At 40.0% G+C, this 23,170-nt stretch overlaps 1 protein-coding gene and 2 non-coding genes across 3 annotated transcripts in view; 2 read left to right on the top strand and 1 right to left on the bottom strand.

Annotated features, from left to right (window-relative positions):
* Positions 1 to 23,170, top strand: part of USP28 (ubiquitin specific peptidase 28) — a 78,537-nt gene that overhangs the window by 4,231 nt on the left and 51,136 nt on the right. The window contains exons 2-3 of the mRNA XM_037736778.1: positions 20,704 to 20,781; positions 22,602 to 22,734. Coding sequence (XP_037592706.1) covers positions 20,704 to 20,781; positions 22,602 to 22,734 — 211 coding nt within the window. The remainder of the gene's footprint in view (positions 1 to 20,703; positions 20,782 to 22,601; positions 22,735 to 23,170) is intronic.
* Positions 9,713 to 9,774, top strand: LOC119470373. Its single transcript, XR_005199264.1, has one exon. It is a non-coding gene; the product is annotated as a U7 small nuclear RNA (small nuclear RNA).
* Positions 14,975 to 15,079, bottom strand: LOC119470368. The gene has a single exon (XR_005199261.1). It is a non-coding gene; the product is annotated as a U6 spliceosomal RNA (small nuclear RNA).

The raw sequence follows: 23,170 nt of genomic DNA, 5'->3' as shown, positions 1-23,170 counted from the left end.
TTGAAATGTGTCAGGATTTTTCTCTGGCTTCAGAGATCAATTCTATTTGTTTTTAGGACAGTGACTTAAAAACATGGGAAAAGTTTAGTTTGGAAACTATCATAGTGATTTAGAGAAGAGACTATTTTAAGAGAGAGAAGTCAGATTTAAATTTGTCATGGCTCAGTCAGTTAAGACCATGTGCCTATTAATCAGTGGCATCTTCATTTACCTCTGCTGCAGTTTGAGTAGTGACCCTATTTCAGCATTCTCCGTTTGAGAGTTTGTGGGTGAGCTGCTTGATGAGCATTTGTATGTAAGTCATAGCTATTTTGGGAAGGCTTGGAACTCCACTGGCTGTGGCTGGCTGGAGTACTCTGATTCCTGGCCACCTGCAGAGTGATGACATTTTCTGTTCTTCCCAGTGATTTGCCCTATACGGAAAGCCGATAAGCTTGGAATGCTTGATAATGTTTGCCCTTTTTATTTTTGCTAATAAAATGCTTAAAAGTTATCAGGATAGGTTAAAGGACCTTACAGGAAAAGCACCTTACAGGAAAGATTTTAATAACTTCTTCCTCGTCTTGGTGAGTTTCATGTTAGAATGGATTCTTTTATTTTGAACTCTGAGGTATTCTACCTTTCCTTTAAAGAATATTTCATTGTTCTCCTTGAGAAGAGCTATCCTCCCCTGACACTCAGAAGCTATTTAAAGCCTAGACTGTTTCCTTTCCCTTATTGGTCAGTTGTACACAGGACAGAAAAAACTCTTTTTGGCCTCCCAAGAATTTTAGTGAGAGAAATATGTAGTACTCTTGAAATATGCTCTCAGTGTGGACTCGACTCTGAGAGTAGACACTTAATGATATTGCTAAATCTCCCAGACTGCAAACTGGTATTTGAGTATCTTAAAGATATTACGTACTGACAGGTTCCTGTATTTTAATCAATTCTTGACTTTGATAGCAACAAAGTTTACTATTATTACAGGATAAACAACTTGAATTCAATTTGGTTCTTATAAACCTGTCATTCTTGGCAGCTCTACTGAGGGTTCACATCACACATTCTTTATGTCAGCTGAAGCCCTATAAAAACCTGCCAGTTTCAGTGAAATTTTAATGCCCTTTTGCTTTCTCTCAATTTATTGAGCTTTCATTTCCTTTTACTTTGTCTCATTAACTGTGATTTTTAAAACATCAGTAAGTCAGTTATCCACAACTCTCATATGCCTCCCTGCCCCCAAATACAAACAGTATTTGTATATTTAAGACTTACTGGCAAATAGCATCTTACTAGGCAAGATCTCTCCTTGTGTTCTGTTTCATCAAATAAATTAAACCAATAGTAAAATGAAGCAAGTACTTATCAAGGAAAATGATGCGGATAATAGTAACAGCTACTGCTAATTGAGTATGTGCTGTGTGCCACACTGTGCTCAGAACTTAACATAGCATTCTCTGAGTACTTGTACAATGCCATGAAGTTTCTGTGAGAAGGCTTATACTTGTTAAATAATTTGTCCAAGGTTACCCAGCAAGGAAATGGTACAGTCAGAATTGTATCTGGGCAGATACAAGAGCCCAAGGTGTCCCTGCTCCTATTTCATAGTTGATAGGCCCATTGCCCTGGATCACAGCCTTTCCATGATACTCTTTTAATGCCTTCTTTAGAACTCTCCTAACGTTTTAACTTCCAGTCCTCCCTACTGTCTTTCTAAATAGATAATCTTCTTTTCTGCTTGACTGAGCTCGCTGATGTCTAAAAAGAGCTCCCTGTCTCATTGTTTTTTCTTTTTTTTTCTTCTTTCTACCCTGTCTCATGTTTTGTCTTCCTCTCCCCACTCCAACTCATCTCTTTTCTCTTATTTTGGTGGAAAAGTTTCCCTTCCTTTCCCCATTTTCATTTCTTAGAGATAAAACTAGATTAATGAGGCCGGGCGTGGTGGCTCAAGCCTGTAATCCCAGCACCGTGGGAGGCCGAGGCGGGTGGATCACGAGGTCAAGAGATCGAGACCATCCTGGTCAACATGGTGAAACCCCGTCTCTACTAAAAAAACTACAAAAAATTAGCTGGGCATGGTGGCGCGTGCCTGTAATCCCAGCTACTCAGGAGGCTGAGGCAGGAGAATTGCCTGAACCCGGGAGGCGGAGGTTGCGGTGAGCCGAGATCGTGCCATTGCACTCCAGCCTGGGTAACAAGAGCGAAACTCTGTCTCAAAAACAAACAAACAAACAAACAAAAAAAACAAAAAAACTAGATTAATGGTTTTTACTAGGGAGAGATTTTGTAATCCAGGAAGGATTTGGCAATGTCTGGAGACTTTTTGATTGTGACTCCGGAGGGAGGATGCTACTGCCATATAGTGTGCAGAAGCCAGGAACATCCTGCAGAGTACAGGAGTAAGCCCCCCAAAACAGTTATGTGTAAATTGTATAAAGTAGTGCTGAGCTTGACAAACTCTGATCCAGATGATGTCTTTCATTCTTTTTATATTATATTCTTTCTCCTTTGTCCTAGTCTAACCCCCAGACACCTTCACTGTTTTCTCCTTTGCTACTCACATTATGGTCCATGGACCAGCGGCATTCACATCCCCTAGGGTTTAGAAATGCAGAGGGTTGAGCATGCTTGTTCTGCCTCTCCAGCTGATTTTGTACATCTCTTTCCAGCTCTGTGTTCAATGACCTCATGTTGATAACTGTGCCAAGTTGGGAATATTTATACCAGGGAAACTAGCATGCACTGCCAATCAGCATACCATTGCCTGTTCCCCCACTCTAGACTAGACCTATTGAATCAGATTCTGCCTTTTGACAAGATTCTTAGGTGATTCATTTGCATATTAAATTTTGAAAAGCATGTGGATAGGATTTGCATTTTCCATTTTGCTGTGCACTTGACCTCTATCTTGAAACCAAGTAAAAACAAAATCCTCTGCTGTGCCATCCAGCTGTTATCTCTACCTTCCTCCTTTTATTTTGTTTGCTTTTGGAACAAAGTTTCTAACCCCACCTGTTTCATTTCTAAAACATTTCCCAAAAACAATGTATTCAAACTCAATATAGAAAACTTGGAAACTGTAGACCTGAGCAAGAGACTAACTCTTAGCTGACAGGAGATTGAGGGAGGCTGGTTCCCAGGTTCTGCTACACAACTTAAGGTGGCAACAACAGCTTCCACAGAAGCCCAATAATGAGATGGCTGTGTAGACCAACCTGGGTTCCAGCAAATAGCTGATGGCTCAGAGGCCTGCAAAGGGACTAACTTGCTAGCAGCAGGTTAGGTTGAAGGGCAATGAGTGGTTTTATGTAATCAGAATCTGTTCAGCAGCCTACCTTGTCAAGGCAGGGTCTCCCTCTGTCACCAAGGCTGGAGTGCAGCAATGTGATTATAGCTCATTGTGGCCTCAACCTCCTAGGCTCAAGTGATCCTCCATCCTCAGCTTCCTGAGTAGCTGGGACCACAGGCATGCACCACCATGCTTAGATGTTTTTAAAATTTTTTTGTAAAGATGAGATCTTACTATGTTGCCTAGGCTGGTCTCGAATTCCCGGGCTCAAGTGATCCTCCTTCCTTGGCCTCCCAAAGTGTTGGAATTATAGACATAAGCCACCATACCTACTCCTCATGCTTTTATTGTTTTAGGCTTTTATGATCCCTCATAACCACTTTTTTTTTTGTTTGTTTGTTTGTTTTTTTAGGCAGAGTCTCGCTCTGTCACCCAGGCTGGAGTGCAGTGGCAAGATCTCAGCCCACTGCAACCTCTGCCACCCGGGTTGAAGCAATTCTCTTGCCTCAGCCTCCTGAGTAGCTGGGATTACAGGCATCTGCCACCACACCTGGCTAATTTTTATATTTTTAGTAGAGACATGGTTTTTCACCATCTTGGTCAGGTTGGTCTTGAGCTCCTGACCTGATCTATCCACCTCAGCCTCCCAAAGTGCTGGAATTACAGTATGTGGTGGTATGAACCACCACACCCGGCCTCTCATTATCACCTTTTTGCTGATACTAATTTTGGAGTTTGAGTCTGTTGTTATTCATTCATTAACTTTTCTGCTTTTTCCTAAAAAATTCCAGTATATATTTTTAAATCCCTTGCCATAGTCTCGTCACAGACAGGAGTACCATAGTAGGCCCTTAGTTCTGAATGGGATATGTTATTTTAAAACTTTTTATGAGTAGTAGCCCTGGAAAAGATGTTTAGCTGATACATTAGTATCTTCATCTTGCAAATGTAGTAATGAGTTTAGGGAGTTGATTTACTGATCACACAGTCTATGGCAGAACTCCAGCCTCTTCTTTCAGCTCAGTGTCCTGTTAGATCCCTGCACTGGTATAGCTGACTTACTTTCTGACCTGTACTCCCTTGGATTTTTGGATCATGCATTTTCTTTTTCGCCTACCTTTATGTTTTTTCAGGGACTAAACCAGTAGGTCTCCCAGCTTTTATTATTCTTTTCTTGACTGTTTCCAAGTCTACTTTTTTTTTTCCCTGCCTCCCTCCAACTCCCAAGTCTACTTTTTTTTTTGAGAAAGTGTCTTGCTCTGTTACCCAGGCTGGATTGTGGTGGTGTGATCTTGGCTTACTGCAGCCTCTGTGTTTCCCTCACCTGTCCCCAGGTTTCAAGTGATTCTCCTGTCTCCCGTGTAGCTGGGATTACAGGCACGCACCACCACGCCAGGCTAATTTTTGTATTTTTGGTCTACTAAAAATGCAAAAATACAGTTTTACCAGATTGACCAGGCTGGTCTTGAACTCCTGACCTCAGGTGATCCACCCACCTTGGCCTCCAAAGTCCTAGGATCACATGCTTGAGCCACCATGCCTGGCCCCAAGTCTGCATTTCTAATCCTGGTTGCAAATGACTTCTACACTGTGTTTCCCAATGCTTTTTGAACAGTTCTGCTTGAATATAAACTTCCTTGGCTATAAACATTTGCTGCATACTTATTTTTCCCAGGGTTGTTATACTAGGCATGGGAATGTACACTTGTATTACTAGTGTCTGCCATATGCTAGGTACCACCCTAAGCACTTTTCTGTACATTTTTATTGACAAAAACTCAGCAGGGTGTGAACTATTATCTTATTACTGATAAGGAGACTGAGACTTCTTGTTGTTGTTTGGTTTTTGAGATAGAGTTTAACTCTGTCACCTAGGCTAGAGTGTGGTGACGCCAGCAAGGCTCACTGCAGCCTTGACTGACCAGACCCAGACAATCCTCAGATTCTTGAGTAGCTGGGACCACAGGTATGCACCACCATGCCTGGCTACTTTTATTTATTTTGTTTTTGAGACTGATCTCGCTTTGTCACCCAGGGTGGAGTGCAGTGGCGCTATGTCGGCTCACTGTAACTTTCACCTTCCAGGTTCAAGCGATTCTTCTGCCTTCTCCTCCCAAGTAGCTGGGATTACAGGCACATGCCACCATGCCCAATTAATTTTTGTATTTTTAATAGAGATGGGATTTCACCATGTTGGCTAGGCCAGTCTCGAACTCCTGATCTTAGGTAATCCACCTGCCTTGGCCTCCAAAGTGCTGGGATTACAGGCATGAGCCACCGCACCTGGCCTCTGGTTAATTTTAAAAGTTTTTGTAGCAATGGGGTCTCTCCATGTTGCCCAGACTGGATGAACTTCTGAACCAAGTCCTCCTGCCTCAGGCTCCAAAAGTGCTGGGACTACAGGCATGAGCCACCATGCCCAACCTCAGATGTTAGTAATGTCTAAGGACCTCATATGAGATGTACTTTATTCATTTCTTTTTCTTTTCTTTTCATTCTTTCTTTCTTTTTCTTTTTTTTTTTTTAATGANCAAGCAGTTCTCCTACCTCAGCCTCCTGAGTAGCTGGGACCACAGGCATGTACCACCACGCCTAGCTGATATTTTTATTTTTTGTAGAGATGAGGTCTTTTTATGTTGCCTAGGCTGGTTTTAAACTTTTGCACTCCAGTGATCCTCCTGCCTGAGCCTCCCAAAGTATTGGGATTACAGGTGTGAGCCACAGTACCTGGCTCTTTTTTTTTCTTTATTTGTATGAGATTTTAAACTGAAGTCTGTGTGCTTCTATCTTAGAGATGAGAAATATAGCTTACCCATGTTTAAATTATAAGTAGCAGAGCTGTGACTTCTAGCCATTCTGACTTGAAGCGTAACATTTCTCTGACTTTAGTACAAACCTTTCTAAAAACCAGTTTCTGACTTAGCACTAGACTATGTAGCACTTTAATTTATATTTTCATTGAACCCTCATAGGCAGTCTATGAAATAAAATTTGGTATGACCAGGAAATAGAATTTGCAGTGACACAGCTAGTAAGTGATAAAACCAAAACGATAACACAGGATATCAGTATTTTTTTGTTGTTCTTGAGACAGAGTCTTGCTGTGTTGCCAGACTGAAGCGCCGTGGTGTGATCTTGGCTCACTGCAACCTCCGTCTCCTGGGTTCAGGTGATTCCCCTGCCTCAGATTTCTGAGTAGCTGGGACTACAGGTGCACACCACCACACCCAGCTAATTTTTTGTATTTTAGTAGAGATGGGCGTTTCACCATATTGGCCAGACTGGTCTCTAACTCCTGACCTTGGGATCTATCTGCCTCGACCTCCCAAAGTGCGGGGATTATAGGCATGAGCCACTGCACCTGGCCCAGGATATCAGTATTTTTTTTACTGTAAACTCTAGAGTTTAGTTGGACAGGCAAGTCCCAGTATTTTACATTTCTGTTGCGTTTCTTCCTTTTGCTAACAATTTCTGTTTGCATTTCTTCATTCGATAGTCATACAGGGCTGTCAAAGCTTTTGGTGTACTTCATTTACCATTCTGGAAACTGATGCTGAGGAAGAGTGAGATTTGCCAGGAGGCTCATGTGTGCTGGAGTCTGGGCTGCATGGCACTATTTCCAGCATTTAGGCTTTCTATATAAAACAGGGATCAAAATATCAGATACACAAACCCAAACTAAAGATCTGTCTCAGTAGGTGCCAAATGCATGCAACATGTTGGCTGGTAGGCAGTTTAAACCTAACAAGCCCAAACAACATTTTTTGTTTTCAGTCTTCTTCCCCAAGTTAGTACTTTCTGGTGTCCCCACCCTCCCTTCCTTTCTTTTTTCTTCATTTCTTCCAGTGTGGGGATGTGTATACAGGTTTCTCTATTCATTTGTGTTTTCGTAGAGTTGGGGTCTTGCTATGTTGCTCAGGCTGGAGTGCAGTGGCTATTCACAGGCATGATCATGGTGTACTATTGTCTCAAAGTCCTGGGTGCAAGTGATCCTTCTGCCTCAACCTGCTGCAAAGCTGGAAGTACAGGTGTGTGCTACTGCCCCCAAATAATTTTCTTTTTCAATTGAGGCAAAATTTATATAACATAAAATTATTTTAAAGTGGGGCTGGGCATGGTGGCTCATGCCTGTAATCCCAGCGCTTTGGGAGGCCAAGGCTAGTGGATCACCTGAGGTCAGGAGTTCAAGACCAGCCTGGCCAACATGGTGAAACCCTGTCTCTACTAAAAATACAAAAATTAGCTGGGTGAGGTGGCAGGTGCCTGTAATTTCAGCTACTTGGGAAGCTGAAGCAGGAGAATCGCTTGAACCCAGGAGGCAGAGGTTGCATTGAGCTGAGATTGCGCCATTGCACTCTATCCTGGGTGAAAAGAGCAAGACTTCTTCTCAAAAAAAAAAAATTTTCAAGTGTACAAATACAGTGAGATTTAGTATATTCACAATATTATGCAATTATGAATTCTGTCTAGTTCTAAAACATTTTCATTACTCTGAAAGAAAACTTCATAACCATTAAACAGTCACTCCCTATTCCTCCCGCCCTCAACCCCTCGTAATACCAATCTGCTTTCTGTCTCTAGATTTCCCTGTTAGAGAGATTTCATCTAAATAGATCATAGAATTTGTGTGGCATCTGTCATTTTTTGGAATGTTTTTGAGATTTGTTCAAGTTGTACCATGTATTCTTCATTTTAATGACTGATATTCCACTGTATATATAGATCATGTCCATTTTGCCATTGATGGACATTTAGATATTTACAACTTTTGGTTATTATGAATAGTTCTGCTATGAATATTCATATACTTGTATTTGAGTACCTCTTTTCCGTTCTTTTGGGACGAATTCCCAAAATTCCTAAAAGGAATTGTTGACTCATATGGTAATTCTGTTTAACCTCTTAGGGAACTGCCAAACTGCTTTCTAGAGTTACTGTGGAATTTACGTTTTCCCACCAGGAATGCACAAGGGTTCTGGTTTTTCTGTTTACTCATCAAACACTTGTTATTTTTGTTTTTGTTTGATAATAGTCATCCTAATGGTTGTGAAGTGGCATCTCATTGTGTTTTTGATTTAACCACGTTAATCTTATGGCTAATGTTAAGTGTCTTCATAAACTTAGTGACTATTTGTATATCTTCCTTGGAGAAATGTATTTTTAAGTTCTTTGTCCATTTCTGAATTGGGTTGTCTGTTTTTTGGTTGTTGACTTAAAGAGAGTTCAAAGAGTTTTTTTTATGTAATCTAGATGCTAGACCCTTACCAGATAAACGATGTAAAAGTATTTTTCCCCATTGTCTTTTTACTTTCTTGATAGTCTATACACTGTGTATTTCCTTTTTTTTGAGACGGAGTCTGGCTCTGTCACCTAGGCTGGAGTGCAGTGGCTCAATCTCAGCTCACTGCAACCTCTGCCTCCTGGGTTCAAGGATTCTCCTGCCTCAGCCTCCCAAGAAGCTGAGATTACGGGTGTGCACCACCACCCCTGGCTAATATTTGTATTTTTAGTGGAGACAGGGTTTCACCATATTGGTCAGTCTGGTCTCGAACTCCTGACCTCAGGTGATCCACCCACCTTGGCCTCCCAAAGTGCTAGAATTATAGGCATGAGCCACTGTGCCTGGCTAGCACTGTATATTTCTTGATGCACGTATGTATTTCTTCAATTTGTATACTGGTTGTTTTTTCGCTTTCTTGATAATGCCCTTTGGCGAAGAAAAGTGCATGAGCCTACTTCAGCCTCCCAGGTAGCTGGGACTACAGGTGCCACTTCATCAAATGGGACTTCGATGAAGTCCAATTTATTATTTTTTTCTTTTGTTGCTTCTGTTTTTGGTGTCATATCTAAGAATCCATTGACAAATCTAAGGTCATGGAAATTATCTCTGTGCTCTCTTTTGAGAGTTTTATAGTTTTAGTTCTTTTATTTAAGTTGTCGATCCATTTTCAGTAATTTTTGTATATTGTGTGAGGCAAGGATCCAATGTGAGATTCTTCTGCTTGTGGATATCCAGTTGTACCAACACCATTTGTTGAAGACATGATTTTTCCCCCATCAAATGGTCTTCACACTCTTGTTGAAAATCAGTTGACCATAGATAGGAGTTTATTTCTGTACTCTTAATTCTATTCTATTGGTCTATATATCTGTCCTTATGCCAGCACTACACTGTTGTGATGTGACCTGCCATGTGTGGTATCTGTCATTTATTGGAATGTTTTTCAGATTTGTTCAAGTTGTAGCATGTATTAGTTCTTCATTTTAATGGCAAATATTTTAATGACTAATCCATAGCTTTGGATTAATAGTAAGTTTTGATATAAGAAGTGTGAGTCCTCTAACTTCATTCTTCTTTTCAATATTGTTTTAGCTCTTCAAGGTCCTTTGGAATTCTTTATGAATTTGAGGATCAGCTTTTTTATTTCTACAAGAAAGGCTAAGCATTAGAGCTCTTTTAGAATTTGTCTAGCAGGTTTTCTGATTTTCACTAGAACTCCCTCCGCCGCCACACACATACACACACATGGCCATTGGAATTTTCATTGGGGTTACATTGAACTTTTAGATTGCTTTGAGTAGTATAGCCACCTTAATAGTATTAAGTCTTTGTGGTCAGACACAGTGGCGTGGCTCATGCCTGTAATCCTAGGACTTTGGAAAGAGGCCGAGACTTGAGCTCAGGAGTTCAAGACAAGCCTCGGCAACATGGTAAAACCCTACCGTTACCAAAAATACAAAAAAAATCTTAGTTGAGTGTGGTGGCACACATCTGTGTTCCCAGATACTTGGGAGGCTGAGGTGGGAGGATTGCTTGAGCTCAGGGGTTGGAGGTTGCAGTGCACTCCATCCTGGGCAACAAAGAGAGACCCCATCTCAAAAAAAAAAAAATACTGTCTTTGTGATGGTTAAAATATGTCAGTTGATTAGGCTATAAGGTATGCAGACATTTGGTCAAACATTGTTCTAGGTGTGTCTGTGAGGGTGATTCTGGATGAGATTAACATTGAATCAGACTGTGTAGAGCAGTTTGAATTTCCTGATGTGTGGGTAGTGGGCCTCATTCAATCAATTGAAGACTTGAATGGAACAAAGAAGCTGAAGAAGAGGAAACTTTATGGGGCTCGACACAGTGGCTCACCTCTGTAATCCTAGCACTTTAGGAGGCCGAGGCAAACAGATCACCTGAGGTCAGGAAACCAGCCTGGCCAATGTGGTGAAACCCCGTCTCTACTGAAAACACAAAAATTAGCAAGGCGTGGTGGGGGGTGCCTGTAATCCCAGGTACTTGGGAGGCTGAGACAGGATAGTCGCTTGAACCCAAGAGGTGAAGGTTGCAGTGAGCCAAGATCACACCACTGCACTCCAGCCTGGGCAACAGAGTGAGACCCTGTCTCAAAAAACAAACAAACAAAAAAAAACTTTGCTTGCCTGACCGCTTGACCTGGGATATTGATCTTCTCTGTCCTGGCACTGGAACTTAGATGACCATTAGCTCTCTTGGTTCGCAGGACTTCAGACTCAGACTGGAACTTACACACTCAACTCTCCTGGTTCTTGGGCCTCAGCCTTACACTGAAATTGCACTGCTGGTCTCCTGGCTCTCCAGCTTGCTAACTGCAGATCTTGAGATTTCTCAGTCTCTGCAGTCATGTGAGCCAATTCCTTATAATAAATCTCATCTCCTATGTTTATCTCCTTTCACTTCTATTTCTCTGGGGAACTCTGACTAGTACAGTTCATGAACGTGGATGTTCTTAATTTATTTAGGTCCTTAACTTCTTTCACCAATTTTTTTTGAAATTTTTTTTTTCTTGAGACGGAGTCTCACTCTGTTGCCCAGTCTTTAGTGCAGTGATGCGATCTCAGCTCATTGCAATCTCCATCTGCTGGGTTCAAGCGATTCTCCTGCCTCAGTCTCCCGAGTAGCTCAGACTACAGGTGTGTGCCATCATGCCTGGCTAATTTTTTGCATTTTTAGTAGAAATGGGGTTTTACCATGTTGGCCAGGCTGGTCTCAACCTCCTGACCGCGGGTGATCCACCCACCTCAGCTTCCTAAAGAGCTGGAATTAGAGGAGTGAGCCGCCAGGTCCAACAATTTTTTTTTTTTTTTTTGAGACAGGGTCTTGCTCTGTCACCAGGCTGGAGTGCAATGGCGTAATCTTGGCTCACTGTACCCTCCATCTTCTGGGCTCAAGCCATCTTCCCACTTCGGCCTTCTGAGAAGCTGGGACTTACAGGCACAGGCCACCACGCCTGACTAATTTTTGTATTTTTTGTAGAGACCGTGTTTCACCATGTTGCCCAGGCTGGTCTGACGCTTCAGCTCAAGTGATCCCCCCTGCCTCAGCCTCCCAAAGTACTGGGATTACAGGTATGAGCCAGCATGCTCAGCCTCAGCAATGTTTTATAGTTTTCAGTGTACAGACTTTTTTTTTTTTTGAAATGGAGACTTGCTCTGTCGCCCAGGCTAGAGTGCAGTGGTACAATCTCACTACAACCTCCCCCTCCCTGGTTCAAGCAATTCTCCTGTCTTAGCCTCCCCATTAGCTGGGATTACAGGCACCTGCCACCATGCTTGGCTAATTTTTGTATTTTTTGTAGAGATGGGGTTTCACCATGTTGGCTAGGCTGGTCTCGAACTTCTGACCTTGTGATCTGCCCGCCTCAGCTGCCCAGAGTGCTGGGATTACAGTTGTGAGTCACTGTGCCCAGCCCAGGTTTTTTTCCTCTTTAGTTAAATTTATTCCTAAGTATTTTATTGTTTACGATGCTATTATAAATGTAATTGTCTTAATTTCCTTTTTGAATTGTTACTGCTGTTGTATAGAAACACAACTGAATTTTGCCTGTTTATCTTTACCTTGAAGCTGCTGAATTTGTTTACCAGCTCTGGTAACTTTTTTGCAGATTCTTTGGGATTTTGTATGTATAGGATCATGTCATTTGTGAATACAGTTTTACTTTTTATCCTTTGTAATTTAGATGTAATTATTTTTTATTCTTGCCTTATTGCTCTGGCTTAAATTCCAGTACAGTGTTGAACAGCAGTGGTGAAAGTAGGCATCTTTGTCTTGTTCCTGATTTTAGCGGTAAAGGTTCCAGGCTTTCACCATTGAATATGATGTTCCCTCTTGTTTTTTTTTAATAAAGGCCCTTTATCGTGTTGAGGAAATTCCCTTTACTCCTAGTTTTCTGATTGTTTTTATTATGAATGTGTGTTGGATTTTGTCATGTTTTTCTGCGTCAATCAATATGAACATTGTTTTTTTTCTCCTTCATTCTGTTAGTGTGGTATATCGCATTGTTTGGTTTCCTTTTATGTTATTGGCAATGATATTCTCTTGTTTGACAAAGCTTTCACTCTTCATTCTTTGAGATGTTCAGAGTATGTCCTACTTTGATGTTTTGCCTAGCACCATCCTGCCTGTCTCATCACAATTGGTTTACTCAGCCCCATAACTCAAGCTTTCTTTTCCTAGTGTCATCCCACATTGAACCAGTTGTTCACGTGGGCTAGATTAATCCACTTAAATGCCTTTTTCCTCCTTCATATATCTTCCCTGCTGAGGAACCTGCAGTGTTTATCCATTGTTCATCAGATCAAACCTAAACTCTTCCTGTCATTTAGAACCTTTTGTAATCCAATCCCACATCACCTCTCTGATGTTATTTATTAAAAATAGAAAGTACATACCAAGACCCACCTAGTAATAATTTAAAATTTTACCATTGCTATGTTTCTAAAACTATAAGCATGTAAATTTGATTTCTCATATCTTTCTCTGATATTATCCTAGTTTCTCAATTAAGCCTACCAATATATTGTTAAAATTGTATTTTCCTTTATTTTTGGAGGTGTGTTCAATATACTTTTCAGCCTCATTTCTCATATTTAGTTGGGACATGTATTCAAAGAAATGAAAAAATGTTGTCTTAATGTATTCTAAAATAAGGAAAAAACAAGGTATAGGACATTATATATCATGAAACAGTATATTCGTGTGCATAGACAATTCTTGGAAAGATAACAAACTACTAATGGTAGTAGTCCTTGGGAAATAGAACTAGGGTGGAAGAAGACGATTTCCTTTTCATTTTATACCCTTTTGTACTATTGGAATTTTTTACTCAGTACATGTGAAGAAAGAGGTGAAAAAAATTTAAAAAGTAAATAATGGTTAGTTCCTTTCTTTCTTGTTTTTAAGTCCCAGTTTAAAACCCCTCTACATGATATAACAGTGGCTAAATTTTAAACTCTTTTAATGGTTTTTAAAGACTTTAAGCCAGTTGATGAATTCAAACAGGCATTTTCATCATGTACTGACATGTGCATCATTCACAAAAATTACCAAGTGATCGATTTCATATAATTTAGCTGTGTCCACAGAAAGCTGCTATTTGTCTTTTTTAGCCAGTCATATTATTATGGTTACTTTAGGTTTCTACTCCATGAATAAATCGCATCAGCATGGCCTTGTTGCTGGAAGAAAAACTGAAAAAAATCCCAGGGCTTTTGAGGAACACTCCTTGTTTTACGGATGTTGAAAGGTTAGCAGCCATTTCTGCTGTCCAGAGTTTTTGGCATTGATGCTATACATTTTCTTTGACTCTTCAGTTTTTCTTTTCTTTTCTTTTTTTTTTTTTTTTTTTTTTTTTTTTTTTTTTTTTTTTTTTTTTTTTTTTTTTTTTTTTTTGTTTTTTTGGTTTTCTTGGGTACTTAAGTTTTATTTTATGATTGGGAACCTCATCTTTAGTTTTGAAGGAATTTTATTAGGCACACCTTGCCAGTTCTTTCAAATAAGTGAACGTTTATTATTAGTTTTAAATTTAGAAATGTCTTTAAGACTAGACAATTCAGATCAGGAAACGTGCATCAGAATGATGAAAATAGCATCCCTGTTTGAAGGAATGGAATAACCCATAAAGCTTCTCATCACAATGCTAAATTAGGAGTTTTAAAGGTTGGTAATTAGATATTTTGCCTTATTTGATCAGAGTTTTATCTTAGTTAATGTAGGATCAAGCCAGTTATTGTGTGTTACAAAAACTTGATAGCTTAATGTTTTTACTAACTGAATAATCTTGTTAATTGTTGATTGTGGTGTGAGTTACTATTTTTTGTTCTAAGAAAATCTCCTTCCTGAGAAGTGGGCTGGATTGCACCAAAACCGCTGAGTAGCAGTGAGGTCAGAAAGCTTTTGAGTTCCTTCCTGATAGAGGTTTATGTTTGCCCGTCTTTCTTTACTGCCTCTCTTTACTGCCTCTCGGCAAGAAAAGGGAGTACTTTTTGTTTTGTAAAAACAATGTGAATTTAGCTCAGGAAATGCAAACCTGTTGGCTCTTGCAAGTTATTTGACTTCATTGTGAGAGGAGTACAGGCTTTGTCTTGTCTCCTGTTGGGTGTGTACTTTACTTACAGCAGTGTAGTCCGAGTGAAGTTAACATTTAAATCTCCTTTCTGTGAAGTTCAGGAGAAATGAGTTAGTAATATGGTAGGATCGTGAAAGGTTTAGTTAGTGTTACTGTAAAATTAGTATTAATATATTATAGTACTTATGAGGATTTGGAGCGTGGGTACAGTTGAGAACTTTAGCTAAATCTTTACATGACTGGGTCATGTCATAGCATTTGTATATGTATATAAATAACTTAATGCATGTGAAATTTGTTCATATTCTTTACATTTTATTTTTATTTTAAAATTATGGAACACCTCATTAATTTGCACAGGTCATTCTTGCACAGGTCCATGCTAATCTCTATATTGTTCCAATTTTAGTTAATGTGCTGCTCAAGCAAGCACTTAGACTCTTAATAGCTATGTGTTTTATAGCTATCTTTGATTTAGCTTTCAATTCAAGTCATTTGATGATAAATAGGTTTTGTAAACCTTAATTTCCTAATGTGTGCAATGCCTACTTTTGTATTAGGATTACATGCATATAAGGCACCTGTTTTCCTGACAAATGTTGACGTGGTATGCTGATGTGTGCCTATAGTCCCAGCAACTTGGAAGGCTGCAATGGGAGGGTCCTTTGAGTCCAGCAGTTAGGCCAGTCTGGGCAACATATTGAGACCCCCATCTCCAAAAAGAAAAAAACCAAAGTAGTTGTTCAATAAATGTTAGTTGTCATTATTATCAGCATTGTCCTATGGATGATTCAAATTAGGCAGTGTATTGCATGATTCTTGCTTTAAAGGAGGCAAGAATTTCATATTTAAAACAATTAGAGAACAGGCCTGGCACGGTGGCCTGGCACAGTGGCTCATGCCTGTAATTCCAGCACTTTGGGAGGCCAAGGCAAGTGGATCACTTTAGGTTAGGAGTTTGAGACCAGCCTGGCCAACATGGTGAAACCTCATCTCCTAAAAATACAAAAATTAGCTGGGCATGGTGCTGGGCGCTTATAATTCCAGCTAGTCGGGTGGCTGAGGCAGGAGAATTGCTTCAACTCAGGAGGTGGAGATTGCAGTGAGCTAAGATCACGCCACTGTGCTCTAGCCTGGGTGACAGGGCAAGACTCATCTCAAAAAATAAAAAATAAAACAATTAGAGAACCACATGATGAGGAATGCCAAGTGAAGACAGTGAGCCATATTCAGTCACAGGCCTATTCATTCATTTCCTGAACATGGGAGGTGTGAAAGAGGAGAGAACAATATGGGCCAGAGTTCTTAGAAGGATTTCATATGGAGGAGGTAAGACAAATATAACCCTTGAATGTAGTTGGCATGCTATAGTTTAATAATGTAGGTCGTATTACTAGTGATTCTAGGAGCAACACTCTATGTGTGAGAGAATGAGTTTGTGCATTAAGGAACTGAGAGGAGAAAAGGTGGAACAGGCTAAGGGGGAAATCAGGTAATGGTCATTGAACGGCAAGATGAGGAATTTGGATTTGAATTACCATGTAGAACATTGTTCTTGGAGCTATACAAAATAATTTTACATAGTTGTCCTCTCTACCCAGTAGCCTTTAAAAAAAGGACACTAGGCCAGGTGCAGTGGCTTATGCCTGTAACCCCAGCACTTTGGGAGTCTGAGGCAAATGGATCACTTGAGGCCATAAGTTCGAGACCAGCCTGGCCAAAATGGAGAAACCCCATCTCTATTAAAAATAGGAAAGCTAGCCTGGCATGATGGCGGGTTCCTGTAGTTTCAGCTACTCAGGAGGCTGAGGTGGGAGAATCACATGAGCCCGAGATGCCAAAGTTGCAGTGAGCTAAGATCATACCATGCCACTGCACTTCAGTTTGGGCCACAGAGCGAGACCCTGTCTCAAAAAAAAAAAGGAAACCAAAGAGTTTATTTTCATTTCCTAATTGTGTTATCTCAGAGAGAGAGAGATATATATAATGTATAAATATATATAAATGTTTAATTTATATAATTAAATACATAAAATATATATTTACATATAATTAAAATATATAAAATATATATTTATATATTTTATTTATATACATTAAATATATATTTTTTGAGATGGAGTCTTGCTCTGTCACCCAGGCTGGAAGGCAGTGGCTCGATCTTGGCTCACTGCAACTTCAGTCTCCCTAGTAGCTGGGATTACAGGAATGCGCCACCACACCCGGCTAATTGTTTGTATTTTTAGTGGATATGGGGTTTCACCATGTTGGCCAAGCTGGTGTTGAACTCCTGGCCTCAGGGGATCCACCAGCCTTGGCCTCCCAAAGTGCTGGGATTACAGGCGTGAGCTACCACATCTGGCCTATCCCAGATATATATTAATGTTCACTGCTACCTATTACAAAATGGAGAACGAAGAGTGTGAATATTACAGTGTAACCGACTTTAACCCTAGGCCAAGTATAAATAGTAAATTAGTATTTGAATACATATTTTATCGATACATATTATTTGGCATTCTAAGATCTCTGAGATCAAGATGTTCTTAACATTTACTGTCATCCCAGTAGCAGTTGTGATGTTGTCATTGTCTGCACTTATATGGACTTGGTCATAGCTGTTACTATTGTCATAACAACAGTTGACAGTCAAATTATATGTACGGTTAGTACCACATGGTTTACTTGCCATTTCACATGTCACTTAAAAATTTACACCATGATTCAACATTGAAATGAAAACAAAAAACAAAACAACCAAAACAGCTGTGTATGAAGAAAGGCATGGAAGCAGAATGGCAGGGTATAAACTTGATTTTATATGAAGCCAAATATTTTCCTTTGGAGGAGGAATGTTTGCAGTTTCAGATTTTTTTTGCAAAACTATACTCAAGCGCTTTATGCAACCCAGAAGGAAAGATACCCATAGATGTATTAAGCTGTGTTAAGTTTTGTTACTGAGAAACATGTGAAAGAATTGACCATAATATGCCAGACAGTGCACCTGGAAGCAGGGGAAATTGCTGTATTCCTCAACATAAATGAAAAAGTCCAGAGCTTTAAGAAGCTAGTGTGACTGATTTATATATCTCCTAGGACTGCCATTAAGATATTGTGTCATAGTTTAAGTGGCAGCAGTTTTCCTTTCTTTGTAACTGATGCCACCTTAGATTTAGTCAAATTTAATATTTACCTCTCTGCTTCTGATGATATGATAGCTGGTTTAGAACACATTGCACTACTAAGTTATCAAACTTGTGATTGTATAAAGACAGGCAAAATTTTTAAATAAAGAAATTTGTTAAGGTGCAAAGATCAAGATCAAAATATAAGAATAGGCTGGGCGTGGTGGCTCACACATATAATCCTAGTGCTTTGGGAGGCTGAGGCAGGTGGATCACTTGAGGTCAGGCGTTTGAGATCAGCATGGCCAGCATGGTGAAACCCTGTCTTTACTAAAAATGCAAAAATTAGCTGGGCATAGTGGCAGGTGCATATAGTCCCAGCTATTTGGGAGGCTGAGGCAGGAGGATCACTTGAACCTGGGAGGCAGAGGTTGCAGTGAGCTGACATCATGTCACTGCACTCCAGCCTGGGCGACAGAGTGAGAAATAAATTAATTAATTAAAAACAATGTAAAAATACAAGAATAAACTATTTGCATTTTTTTGCATTAGATATTCTTGCCTTTTTTTTTTTTTTGTCTTCGGAGATACAGCGTGATATAGTGCATCCTTTGTTAGCAGTAGCTTTGTGTAAAATTACTTAACTTTTCTGTGCCTCAGGCTCTGTAGGATGGGCATGATACCTATGTCACAGGTCTGTTACGAGGGTTGAATGAGTTAAATTAGTTAATACATGCTAAGTGTTTTTTTTTTTTGAGACAGAGTTTTGCTCTTGTTGCCCAGGCTGGAGTGCAGTGGCACGATCTTGGCTCACAGCAACCTCCGCCTCCTGGGTTCAAGTGATTCTCCTGCTTAAGCCTCTTGAGTAGCTGGGATTACAGGCATGTGCCACCATACCCGGCTAATTTAGAATTTTTAGTGGAGACGGGGTTTCTCCATGTTGGTCAGGCTGGTCTCGAACTCCTGACCTCAGGTGATCCACTCACCTCAGCCTCCCAAAGTGCTGAGATTACAGGCGTGAGTCACTGTGCCCGGCTACATGCTAAGTGTTTATAGTAGCACCTGGCTAAAAGTAAGCAGTGTATGTTGGCTATTACTTTTTATTGGGATTATTTTCTGTGAATCATAAATACTAATCGTTACACAGAGTAATTACCAATGAAGATGTGGTTATCCCATTGTTACCTTCTTGACGCTAGTTTGGTATTAATATGCTACTCATTCCCCCTCTCAATTATTCCACCCTTTTTTTGGGCATATTGATGTTGATCTTTTAGAAAATTATGTGTGATTTATATGAGATACATAGATTCATACCACTGTGGTACAGTAAAATAGGAATTAGAATTAGTTTGGAAAAAATTAATATTTAATTTTTCTAAAAATTACATGCTTGTGATTTTAGTTTTTGCCAAGGCTGAATCTGGATACCTTTTAGTTTGATAATCAACTCTCCCAGTGCACAGGCAGTGACTGGATTTGACAAGACTCATAACCTGAAAGTCTGCTGGTCTCAGCAGGGTTGGGTTCCATTTCTAGCCTATGACTATAGCCTGTGACTACAGCAGAATGACTGTTGTTGCTTCTTCGAGGACTTTAGAGAGATGTTTCAGTTAGTTATTTCTAGTTGTGTGATACTTTAGTGTTGCATTGGGCTCTCAGCTGTTGAAGAACATAAGATACTGTTTCTCTTACAGCTGGGAGAAAATGTAGACTATCTCTCTGAGACATATTACTAACTTAATTTAAGCATAATCTTAGGAATGGTATAAATTAGATTTCTTGTTGCTGAATTAATTTCAAACTACTTTGTTTTCAACATTCATCTATAAAGATCATTGTGTCTCAAGTTGGGCCAGCCAGTTGTTTAGATTGAGCTGTACTTGCAAATCGGTGTTTTGTATTTTGTCTTTGTGCAAAGCAGTATAAAATGATAGGGTGAAGATGTTAAGGCTGAAGGGGTTCTAAACTGATTTTGTATTAGCTGGAAGTTAACAATTTAGGTTTTTTCATTATTTAGATTAATGAAGAGAAAACATTTCATACTTTATACCCTTTGGAATTATTTAATAATTGAGAAAATTCTAGCCTTAGCTGTACTTCTTTTTAAATAAACCCAAATTTTAAATATGTTGATGTTATCATTGGTTAATTACATGATTGGAAACTTACTGTCAGTGAAAAATGATACACACTAATGGCATGTGCAGGAAAGCTTAAAATAGCACATCTTCATGTCCATACAAATTCCCTGGTCTCCTTATATGACCCACTTAATGCATTGCCTACTGAAAGAAAAACCTGGGGCACTTTAAGTGTTCATTAAGGCTAGACTATTACATTTAAATGTTTTATATATTTGTAGTTTTACTGTCATCTCTTATTTCTTTCATAAGTACGAAAGGTATTTATAAATTATTGAACTTTTTGAACTTTTCAAAGAGAAATAGATTTGGCATTTTAGAATGTGTCTGATAGTCAATACCTTGTTACTTGGAGCTTGTTCGTTCTTAAGAGTAAAAAAAAAATGCAGAGCAAGGTGCAGTGGGTCACGCCTGTATTCCCAGTGCTTTGGGAGGCTGAGGCAGGTGAATCTCGTGGTCAGGAGATCAAAATCGGCCTGAACAACAAGGTGAAATCCCATCTCTACAAAAATTAGGTGGGCGTGGTGGCACCTGCCTGTAATCCCAGCTACTCGGGAGGCTGAGGCAGGAGAATTGCGTGAACCCGCGAGGTGGAGCTTGCAGTGAGCTGAGATAGCACCACTGCACTCTAGGCTGGGTGACAGAGCAAGACTGTGTCTCAAAAAAAAAAAAAGGCAAGGCCTCAGGCCTGTTTATCCAAGATGCTTTCTTTTACTTACTCTTTAAATGTACCCAGGTTTACTTTTTGACTGACATGTTTGGTTTTTTTGTTTATTTTGCAAATATAGAGCTGCCAAATGCTGTTAAATCAACTGAGAGAAATCACAGGCATTCAGGACCCTTCCTTTCTCCATGAAGCTCTGAAGGTTGGTTTCCAGATCTTTGTTAGTTAGGAGGTTTAAAAGCAGCTGTTTATATTATAGTTACAGCAGTTTAAGCTATTTCTATGCCAAAATTAAAGCACATATAGGGACAGAAGCTCTACAGGTTAAATTACTGACCCAATATCTTCAACGTGTAAATTTTAAGGGGCTGGAGGAGATTTGCAGTTGGGGCTACCCTGCAGGGTAAAAGAGATTTGAGAAATGTCAACCAGTTGCACTGTATAGGCTTTATGGTTCCTGATCCCAATCAGCAAACTAAATAATATTTTGAGTCAGGGAAGTTCGAACTGCTTATCTGATATTAAAAAAACTGTTGTTACTCTTAAGGTGTGATAATAGCATCATAGCATATATATAGATATGGATAGATATAGATTTGGCATTTCAGAATGTTTCTGACTTAAGAATGTGTGTGTGTGTGTATATATATATATATATACACTTTGTCTTATATGTATACTTTGTATTTTATATATATATATTCACTTAAGAGTGTGTGTATATATATACTTTTTTTTATTTTTAATTTTTTTTAGATGGAGTCTCGCTCTGTTGTCCAGGCTGGAGTGCAGTGGCACAATCTTGGCGCACTGCAGCCTCTGCCTACGGCATTCAAGCGATTCTTCCACCTCAGTCAGCCTCTCCAGTAGCTGGGATTACAGGCTTGCATCACCACACCCGGCTAATTTTCATATTTTTAGTAGGGATGGGGTTTCACCACATTGGCCAGGCTAGTCTTGAACACCTGACCTGAAGTGATCCACCCGTCCTGGCCTCCCAAAGTGCTGGGATTGTAGGTGCAAGCCACTGCACCTGGCCTTGGGTTATATTTTTAAAAGATACATTCTGAAATGTTGACGAATGATATGGTAAGATGCTTAGGATTTGCTTCAAAATATCTGACAGAGTATAGGAGGTTTAGAAAAAATGAGGTTATGACTAGGTGACTAGTTAATTATTGAAGCCAAGTGTTGTGTACATGGGTTTCTGTTATTCCCTATCCTGGTATATATGTAAGAACTGTGTCCTTGTAAAAAGATAAAAACAAGTATGATCACCACTACAAATAGGTAACTGCTTGCCTTTTTGTTGTTGGTGGTGGTTTTTGTGTGTGTGTGTGTGTGTGTGTGTGTGTGTGTTTGAGATAGGAGACAGGGTCTCACTCGGTTGCTCAGCCTGCAGTGCAGTGGCGTGATCTCAGCTCACTGTAGCCTCTGCCTCCTGGGCTCAAGCAGTCCTCCCACCTCAGCCTCACTAGCAGCTGGGACTCACACCTGGCTAGTTTTTGTATTTTTAGTAGGGACGGGGTTTTGCCAAGTTGCTCAGGCTGGTTCCCAATTCCTGGACTCAAGCAGTCTGCCCGCCTTGGCCTTCCAATGTGCTGGGATTACAGGCATGAGTGCCTGGCCTGCTTGGCGTTTTTATTGTAGGGCTGACTTCATTTAGAATGTCTATGTTAATTGCCAACCCCCTTTTTGACACATTGTGCCTTAAACTGTTCAGACAAATCATGAATAGTAGTATCCAAAGCAATGAGAACAACTCTCCATTGAGATTTCGTTTTTGTTTGGGTGTTGTGGGAAGTCAGAGCATGGAAGCTCCCTCCTGTAATGAGGTGTTTGATAGATTAGATGCTTTGAGCACATTAGACCTACTGTCCACCATAGTCTCATAATTCTACCCTAGAATTCTGCCTAAAAGTACTCAGTGTGTCACCAGGGTAGTACAGAGTTAATACTCAAAACTAGTTTTAAATTCTATGATGATTACTTTTGAAATTTTCTTTTCTCTTTCTCCCTTAGGCCAGTAATGGTGACATTACTCAGGCAGTCAGCCTTCTCACTGATGAGAGAGTTAAGGAGCCCAGTCAAGACACTGTTGCTACAGAACCATCTGAAGTAGAGGGGAGTGCTGCCAACAAGGAAGTATTAGCAAGTAGGTTCCGTATATCCTGTCTTGGCCCTTTACTGAACTAGCAGAAAATAAGAAACCAAGTGTATGTGAGTTCCCTGTTAATCACATCAGCCCCTTGAAAATAATAGTAATAATAGCTTATTACTGAGCCATTGCTGTATGGCAGACACAATTCTAAAGACTTAAAAAATTTCATTCGTTCATTTACTCATTGTTTGGCATTTATTTAGTGAGGACCAACTGTGTGCCAAGCACTCTTGAATCCCTGCCCACATGTAGCTTATTTTATTTATTTATATATTTTTCCCCCCCGAGACGGAGTTTTGCTCTTGTTACCCAGGCAGGAGTGCAATGGCGCGATCTCGGCTCACCGCAACCTCCGCCTCCTGGGTTCAGGCAATTCTCCTGCCTCAGCCTCCTGAGTAGCTGGGATTACAGGCACGTGCCACCATGCCCA

The sequence above is a fragment of the Cebus imitator genome, unplaced genomic scaffold, assembly GCF_001604975.1.
Source record: "Cebus imitator isolate Cc_AM_T3 unplaced genomic scaffold, Cebus_imitator-1.0 Scaffold28, whole genome shotgun sequence".
Lineage (NCBI taxonomy): Eukaryota > Metazoa > Chordata > Mammalia > Primates > Cebidae > Cebus > Cebus imitator.
The sequence above is the reverse complement of the archived record's forward strand: the minus strand, read 5'-3'. Positions and strand labels throughout refer to the sequence as shown.